The sequence below is a fragment of the Phyllostomus hastatus genome, unplaced genomic scaffold (genome assembly GCF_019186645.2).
Source record: "Phyllostomus hastatus isolate PE091 unplaced genomic scaffold, TTU_PhHast_1.1 phas_scaffold_93, whole genome shotgun sequence".
In the NCBI taxonomy this organism is placed as follows: Eukaryota; Metazoa; Chordata; class Mammalia; order Chiroptera; family Phyllostomidae; genus Phyllostomus; species Phyllostomus hastatus.
Genome location: NW_025334042.1, coordinates 34,577,804 through 34,587,283, shown reverse-complemented (window position 1 = coordinate 34,587,283; position 9,480 = coordinate 34,577,804). Strand labels below are relative to the sequence as shown.

The window sequence follows — 9,480 nt, the reverse complement described above, 5'->3', positions numbered from 1 at the left end:
TTAAGAGTTCGCCTTCAGAATGTAACTTTTTAAAATTTGCCTGGATGCTGACTTTCTCTGTCCTGGTGTATACTGGCCCTGCTGCTTTCGGCAGCATCCGGATGCCAGGAGGACTATACAGCAGCAGAGAAAGACGACGGAGGCGCAGAGGGCCACAGGCACCAGCCATGTCTTTGAAGTCACAGGTGCCCCATTAGGTGTCTTGTTTTCATTCTCAGAGGTGTGGTTCCCGCTGTTGGACCCTTTGGTTTTGTTCAGCAATTGCTTGTTGCTGCTGAGTGGGGATGGGATGGGCATATGAGAAGGTTTTGTGTCTGTGGGCACAAAGAAAGCAGAAACAGTCTTGTTATCTGGATTGCTGATGAAGTCAGCACTGCGTGACACCTTATTTACCTTTGTGGCAATGGAATCATTCAGGGAAATGACTCTTGCCCAAGAATCTGTGGTTAATTCCTTGGAATATCTGGTATGGCTTGTGTTGACAACCAAATCTTGATGTGTGGTTGATGCTAGAGCCTCTGTTGATGGTAGCATTTGTTTTATCATGGTGGGCTGCTGTTTATCTACATTTGTATCTTTTAGATTTCTTAGTGCGTCCCATATATTAGATGAAGAACGGGTATTTAGATACGTGGGAGGTGCCTGTCCAAAAACCAGCAAATCTGGATCTATACCTGAAAGATAAATAAAGCATTGTTCATTTTATTTGACTAGTACAGCCACTATGGAAAACAGTCTGGCAGTTCCTCAAAAAATGAAGAATAGGGTCACCTTGTGGCCCAGCCATCCCTCTCCTGGGTATTTACCTGAAAAACTTGGATACGTGTATTTGCAAAAATACATATACCACTACGTTCATTGGAGTGCTGTTCACGGAGGCGCAGACATGGAGACGACCAAAGTGCCCTTCCATAGGGTTGCAGAAAGATGTGGTACATATAGATAGTATGGAAGCCATATGATGAAATGCTGCCATTTGTGACAACATGGACGGACCCTGAGAATATTATGCTAAGTGAAATAGGTCAGAAGGAGCTAAGAATCATATGATTTCACTCATATGTGGACACAGATAGCTATGTGTTGGTTGCCAGAGGAGGCGGAAGGGGCCCGATACATGGTGAGAGAAGATAATTTGACTTTGGGTATTGGGGACACAGTCAACATAGAGTTCTAGTGTCAGAGAAATGTGCACTTGAAGCCTATGTGCTCCTATCAACCAGTGGCACCCCAATAAATTTAGTAAAAATTAAAGAAAAATAATAAAAGGACCATGAAGTGTAGTTTGGAGAAGTCTCAGGTTTTGCTGCTATGAGTTACTGAACTAAGATAGTTGCTTACTTCTGAAAGACTTAGAAACATACTGGAGCACATTTGAACTTAACTTTCTAGGACACTTCCTGTTAAGGACAGATTTGGCTCCATCATGGGGAGTACTTCCTCTGCCAGGGCTTCGGGGCAACAATAGTGAGTGCTAGTGCAAGAGCTACAGAAACAGGAACCATTTGAGATATCTTACAGCATTTTTAAATAAACAAAATGGGGCAAAATTCTAAATCACAAGCAAAGCCCTAAGTCTCACCCTTTCCTGTGCCTGAGGGTCCTGCTATATTTTCTCTCTTCTTGAAAACTAACTCCTTTTCCGGTGACGTCAGACATGTGCAAATGCTGCTTTGACTTTCAAGAGGAAGAAACCTTCTCAGCAGCTGTCCAGTTGTCCCTGCTGCTAAGGTCTCCCTTCCTCCCTCCATCCCTCCCTCCCCAGACACACCAACATCCATTTCCTTCATTTCCTTTCTGGCTTTGTTTTTTTTTTTTTCCTTCTGTCATCTTGTTTCCATTCTAGCTGTTCTGTCAAATTATGTTTCTGAGATAACCAGTAGTTCCCTTGTGTCCTGATCCCTGTGTCTCATCGCTTTGGCTCCCTCCTGTCCTTGATACTGCTGGCACCATTTTTTTTTTTTTTTTGTAAATTCTTCCATGACTCCCAGGGCCCTAGAGTCCTCCCTCTCATTTTTTCCCCCTTGTTACCCTAGTTCTCTTCTTGGCCTCAACTGGTTGCACAGTTTCCACAATCTTTAGTTCTTGGTCTGCTGTATTTTCCTTTCATTGCACACCCACTCCCTCCAAGGACACTATTGTCATCAGCTGTGTCCACTGCACTGATGACACATACCAGCTTCTCCCTCATTCTTGAGCTCTGATCTCATTTCTCCCAGGTTCTGTTGGAGGCAGACATTGCACAGCATCACTGAGCATCCCCAAGGCCACAATCTTTTTGTCTCTTTGTCCTACTCAGTGGCATCGCTGTTATCTCAGCTCCTGTGGTGGAATCTGTTCTGCAAAGTGACTTTCCATCCTTCTCTTCCAATGTCCAAAAGTAACTAATGCTGCCCAGTTCCTTCTCAGTATGCCAATAACCATCCTTCCTCGGTATTGCAGCTCCCATGACCTTGTCCAGAAAATGCCTCCTGACTACATTTTCTGACCTGCCTGCTGCAAATACTGTTCCTATGATGGCCTCTTATCACTTAATACTTTGTTGGTTTCTAACTCTGCTCTGCCCACAGCCTACCTTACCTCACCTGTATTTTCAGTGCAGCCCCAAGGGTGCCCTTACTGTAGTCAGGCTGGTTTTATTACCTCCCATGGTGCGGTACAGAGCTAGTCTTGCCTTTTCCCTGAAACCTCTGAACTGTCTAGCTTGCCTTATTCTTCCCTTCTTTTGAGCCTTTGTACTTGAGGCAGTGCCATACATTACTGCATTTAATTATGTCGTTCACCAGTTGGAAGACTTGCCCCATCAACCAGATTGTAAGGGACTTGACGGCAGACTCGGGCTGCGACCTCCTGCAATGGCACAGCCTGCGGTGTTAGCTGATCCGTTAAGTACAAACTGATAAGTCACCTCCATTGTATTCTCATGATAGAAACCTATTGTTTTGTGTTTACTAATTTACACGCTGAGATTATTACATATCTGGGCAAAGGACACTTAAGTTGTTTGTTTTCTAAAATAAAACACACTGGTTATCTTGGGCCCAATGATATGCTAATGTATGTAAGTGGTGGTGCATAGGATTTGTGTATTCAGTGTCAGTGGACCCCAAAGCTGCCCTTTAGCTTATTGGTGTTGTTATTGTTATTATTATTATTATTATTTCTTGGTGGTATCCTTAGCCACCACAGTAGAAATGCCTACTTTGGCTCTTGCTGAAGGTGCTAGTGACAAATGAAATATAATGCTTAACCGCTTGTTCAATCACTTGATTTGCTATCATGTGGAATAAATTCATCATTGCTGAACATGTCCAACTGAAGGGAATTTCCTTTTAGTTTCTATCCTGGATGTTCAAAACTCTTCCACCCTGACAGAATTCACCGAAAAACATGATGATTTAGGGATTGATACATGGCTATTACCAGCCAGTTTTAATGCCCCTATGAGGAGGCTATCACCAACATTCTCCAAAAGCCAGACAAAACCCAGAAATCGTTACCGTCTGTGATGGTGTACAAAATGGCGCTGGTCCCCGGCTCCAGGATGCAGCTCTCCGTCGCTGGGCAGTGAATGTGCAGGCAGTTGACACTGTCATGAATGGGGTCGTGGTAGAAGACGGCCAAGTTACAGGCCACTGGAAGGGAAACAGCAAAGGGCCCTGCAGCTGGTCCTGGTTTCTACCCGTGTGATGAGCTCTGCTAGCCCATCTCTGTCACGAACACGGGATTAACAGTGCATTGCAGGGCTACAGTCAGACTGTTTACAGAACATTAGGAACTATAGCAACCACCCTTTTAAAAGAAAATACGTATCACATATATATGTATACACACATATGTGTGTTTATATGTACACACACATACACACCCCAGATTTCTAAGCAGAATGCTCTCTCAGAATGCTCAGGTTCAGCAGAGAAAGAAATAGGAAAATAAGAGGACAAATACTGTAACAGAAAAGGGACAGAAAGGGTGAAAAACATAATGACTACGTTACTGGGAGAGGCCAGGTGGTGGAAAGGCCGCTGGCCTTGACCCTGACTGCAGGTGTGCTCTAGCCCCATGTTGCAAAACAACATCCGATGAACAGCCTCATCAGTGTCCTTCAAGGAGGAAAGCAGTAGATAAGTAAGGATGTTAGCATTTGGATTTTAGTGGGTAGGAGGACATTACTTGCTCAGGCTATCTCCCTTATTTCTAAGTAAGTGTCCTCCTTAAAATACATCGTGTTATTTCTGGAGAACCTGAAGTCATCCGTGTTAAATGCAGATCTTCAGCCACTTTGCCCTGAAGTGCAGCACGTGCTTCCCTGCTGCAGTGCAGTGCAAACCAGGTGACAGGAAGTATCCCCTAGCCAGAAGATAGCAGCTTCTTTACTGAAAGAGTACAGAGCGACTGTGTGTGATCGCCAGGCCGGAGGGATGCCTACAGCTGCTGTGGAATTGCCGTCACTGAACCTGCACTCTTCCTGCGCAAGGTTGACTGCGGCAGCTGCAACCCCCATTACTTCTGGGACACCCCATGTTTCTGAACACTTTTCCAGTAGGAGAAAGAAGAGGACAAAAGGCACTAATACACTGCTAATACATTATAAATCACAAATGCACTCCCTGAGACTGCTGGAAAGTTGAAGGGAAAGGAATAAAAGATACTCCAATTTAGACATTACATTTCTGATAAGAAGGTTGATGCTGTAGGAAATAGTTTTTAAAAGTGTTTTTACATTCCTCTTTGTGTACATTTCAGAGACCCCTTTGAGCAGGTTAGCTTGTGCAGGACTGTGGCATTTTTAAGTTCTTCTGGCTTCCCGCTAAACACTGGGACGTGTGCCTGTGCCCTTGCTTCTGCAGAAAGTCACAGCTTGGAGCTGCAGAGGCTCTAAACCCATGGAACTCCCCTGGAGGCTTGCAGTGCCCTGAAAGCCCAGAAGCCTCGGCTTCCCTGGTGTTGAGAGGTAAAGTGACGCCCTGAGGAAACACTGGGTGAGACAGTACCTCGGCTCTCCCACTGCCCCTCAGTGCGGGTTTCCGGCATCAGAAGCCTCTCTACGGTGACAATCTGGATTGGCCACCTTTTCCAAAAGATTTTCCTTTAATAGATGAATTGCTGTCTTCTGTGCCTGATTAACTTCTGAGGACTTAGGCTGTGACAACTCACAGCTGTGGTCTTTTGACGGTTTATTTGTGTTTTATTTTTTGACAGTTTAGGCTGTCCAAGCAGCTCCATTTTGCATCAGAAATGTTGTGTGCATAATTGGATGGGAGGCATTGGCAACTGGTAAGTCAGAAGCAACAAAGAGAATTGCTTTAAAGTGTTGTGTTGCTTTGTTGTTTCTTTCTAAGAAGCTTTAAAATCTTGGAAGAATGAAAAATAAATGGAAGAAGTCTTTAGACAATTGTAACTTGCAGTTCTGCAACAATGACACATTTGCCTAAGTACAGGCTCTGGTCCTGTTATATGGATGATATTAAACCCTAATTCCAGATTTCAGACAGAACATATTTGTTAGGGTGTTTTGAAAATTAATCTTAATCTCTCTCTCTCTCTTCCCCCTTTCTTCTTTTTTTTCTATTTGACATATATCTTCCTACTTGTTTCCAAATATGAATCACAATCTCAATTCTTGTTCAGTACATCCCACATTTGGTCAACACAAGCAAGCACATTTAAAAATTTTGAAATGATACCGATATCACCAAAGAACTTTGAAAAGGAAAGTATTATAAACATGTTTGAAATTAAATATGCTATATCTGGGGCTATAGGAATATTGTTAGTTGACACTTGAAGAAAGATTTCCATTTAGCACTTTGGAGAAGAAGAGAGGATTCTCTGTTACCTGCAGGCTCTGTAGCATTCTGGGTCATGACCAGACTTGTAAACAGGGCCTACACTGTCCCAAACTGCGTCTGTCCAGTGTCTCTCCCTCTCTCTCATCTCCGGGCATCCATCTTCCCTAGTTGTTTTCAACTGTTCACAGGACCCTCTGCCTAGGACTCCTTCCTTAGGTCTTCATTTTGGAAGATTCCTCTTATTTTTTGCTCAGACATACCATTAATACTTACCATCCTTCCTAAGGCAGCAGCTCCGACTGCATTTCTGGCCAGTGCTTTCGGTATAGTATCTCAAGAACTGCGCCCCCATCTTCTGAGACTCCTCCAGGTCGAGCAGGAGACCTGGGAAGCGGCGGATCCAGCAGTCTCTGTAAAAAATAGTGGGTGAGCAGAGAGAGTCTGCCGCCCACCCCATGCTCAGGAGCAGTATCACGTCTGCTGCCAGCACTGCCGCATGCATTTCCCTGGTGAGAGGATGCAGCAGTGAGTGTGACTTCCAGGCAGAAGCTGGAGCTGACCATCACGGTTTAGGACGGTTTCTGGACTTCGGGGCTGTTGCTAAGGAACAGCTTCCTTGGAACTCATCTAGAGTGTCACTTTCCAGAAAAATGAGGCTGTTCTTTGACTACATGTTGAGTTTTCTTTTGCTTCTTCCCAGTGGAGCCCCAGGTGAACACTTGACCCGCTGGCGTTAACGCTGTACACTTTCCAGGCCATTTCATTCCCTGGTCCCTTAGCCTCTTAAGACGTGGATTCTCTCTTCTTCTTTCTCTGAAAGTGAATTGTCACAAACACCTTTTACTAAGTAAATATAAAGACAAGTGGAAATCCTAGCTGAGAATCTTTCTGAGGAAAACAATAGTTTAGTCAGTTGACATCAGATAAAAGAAGGATCCATTTCACCAGAAACAAGACATAGTTTTGCAAGGAACTTGTGACTACAGATTTTTTTTTCTCAATTATCTCTTTTTTTTACTTGAATTTAAACTCTAGTATTCAGGTTCACTAGAAAACCAATTTGTGTACTGGTTTGAAATTTTTGTTTTTACTAAAAAAAAATTTGAAAGTAAGTGGAAACTGAAAGAAATAAAAATTTAAAATTTTAATTTTGCTGCGATTTTGAAAACATTGAGTATGGATCCTGGTTACTTATCAGGCCCAGGCATTTTTTGCCAAGGCTAGCCAAAAGCTTTCTTAAAAGAAGACTCTGAAGATTCAGCACAAAGAACTGCCTCATAATGCAGATGGAATATAACACCCAATTAAGGTGTATATTGTTCCATTAAGAATAGAAAGTGTAATTCGCAGTGAAAATTGTGAAGAAGGTCAATTTGGGGGTTGTCTGATCTGTTTTCTGATGTTTGTGTCTGCAGGTTATAAGTCAGCCTTCTCAGAGAGCCCACCCCCGTGAAAGACACCGTGTCTCTGGTCAAAGCCGAAGGAGTTGCCGAGAGTGTGTATGAGGAAAATAACAACATGTTTTGAAATTTCTAAGTATTAATAAAATTACTTCAACTGCAATGCCAAACATTTCGAAATACATTAAAGGCCGTGACAATGGCCTCTTACTTTCGTGAAGATTGTACGTTTTATGTCTCATGGTATCCAAGGTGAAATTCGTTCAGAGCAGACAACTGTTGCTTTTTTGGAATCCATTTCATACAAAACATTGGTGGCAGTCAGCTTCAGGCATAAAGTACTGTACTACTTTTTTTTTTTAATTTAAATAAACTCTTCCCACCCTGTGATCTGTATTTCTTTCCTACTTGTTGCACAATGGCTCATTCACTGACACACAAATGTTCACGTTCTTTGAACTTTCTTCTCTCTACCTGTTTTCTAATAGCCTAATTATCACAAATCTTTTGATTTTTAGAAACATAAATATTAATTATCTTTAATAAAGAGAAAAATGTTCAAAAGACTGAATAACTTCAAAAACAAAACATTCACTTTCTTCCAAGCAAAAATTATATCATGTAGTAATTCCTAACCACGCATAAGCCACAAAAAATACACTAAAAATGATACATATTTATTCTAAGAACTCAGAGACAGCAAGTTTCATTTGCTTACCTGCTAACAATCTGACTTCCATCTGTTCCAGGTGGGGAGAGAGAACAAGGATCCTAAGGGCAAAGCAAGGGACAGATGAACAAAAAATTACGCTCTGGTTTCTAAGAGATTGCACAGCTATACCCTGAGGACATAAACTGAAAAGTCTACTTTCTAACCTTCTAACCTTCACATCTTTCAAGTCACATTAAATGTAGTTTCTTTTGTGTGATATATAATTCCTTGAAGTTCTCATGTTGCCTGGAGGGAAAACAGAACAATCCACAATTGTTTCATTCATCCTTTTGCTATCAAATGATGTTCAAGGGAAGGTCAAAGTTGCATTTTAAAGATCTACAAATTCCAATGTGAAAGCATGCTTTAAAATCTTAAAATCAATTTGATAATTGCATAAACATTGAGTCTGGAAATGAGTAGCTTCAGAAAGCCAAGTATTTTGAAAAAGGGGAGATGCACCAAGGGCTGCAGGGCTGAGGTGTGGGGCCCAGAAACATCCAGGCTCGGAACTTGTCCCTGTGAGATGAAGTTGCAGAAACCAGAAAGCAACATCAACTCTACATAACAGGCCAAACAGCTTTTGTACAAATTACATCAAACACCCAGAATCACTGCACTATTTGCAATGCAGTAGTATATCGTACTTAATTTCCAGTGGGCACTTTTGACAGGGGTTCAAAAATCAGATTTCTACCTTAAAAGCCACTCATCTTTCCCAAGAGCCTGATTCAGTAGCTCTGTTGTGGGAAGCAGGTTTCTTATTTGTGTAAGTAGTTGCTCCAGGTGATCTCCTAAGATGTTTGAAAAACATTGACATAGGTGACTGAATGGAAGCTTTGCCAGAGGTGTAGATGCTCAACCTGATTTAAATAGAGACACTTAATGAACCATGCTACTTTTAACTCATTTAAATTGCCCTATAGACTTTAATAGAAAATTTGGTTTTACTTGTTAAAAAAAAGAAAAAAACATTTTAGGAATATTGGAGGGACTAAAAAAATAAAGATTATTTTTAAGTGGTAGTAAAATAATAGCATAGGTTTACTAAATTCAAAAGACATTTGGCCCTGGCTGGTGTACTGAGTGAGGGTCTGCAAACCAAAGGGTCGCTGGTTTGATTCCCAGTCAGGGCACATGCCTGAGCTGCTAGCAAAGTACCCAGTAGGGGGTGCAGAAGAGGCAACCACACACTGATGTTTCTCTCCCTCTCTTTCTCCTTCCCTTCCCCTCTTAAAAAAAAAAAAGACACTTAAAAAACAGTCAATATTTCTTTATTTTTTAAAATATATTTTATTGATTATGCTATTACAGTTGTCCCATTTTCCCCTCTTCACTCCCTTCCACCCTGCAAACCCTCTCCCACCCACATTCCCCCCTTTATATCATGTCCATGTGTCATAAGTTCTTTAGCTTCTATATTTCCTATACTATTCTTCCCCTCCCCCTGTCTATTTTCTACCTATTGTCTATGCTACTTATTCTCTATATATTTTCCCCCTCTCTCCTCCTCCCACTTCCCTGTTGCTAACCCTCCATTTGATCTCCATTTCTGTGGTTCTGTTTCTGTTCTATT

The 9,480-nt window shown here is 42.0% G+C and overlaps 1 protein-coding gene across 1 annotated transcript; it reads right to left on the bottom strand.

Annotated features, from left to right (window-relative positions):
- Positions 1 to 6,294, bottom strand: MANSC4 (MANSC domain containing 4). The gene is made up of 3 exons (XM_045830122.1): positions 6,066 to 6,294; positions 3,501 to 3,635; positions 1 to 674 (listed from the first exon to the last, which is right to left on the bottom strand). Exons 1-3 carry the CDS (start codon positions 6,292 to 6,294, stop codon positions 1 to 3), a joined length of 1,038 nt encoding a protein of 345 aa, XP_045686078.1.
- Between the last annotated feature and the right edge of the window lie 3,186 nt (positions 6,295 to 9,480).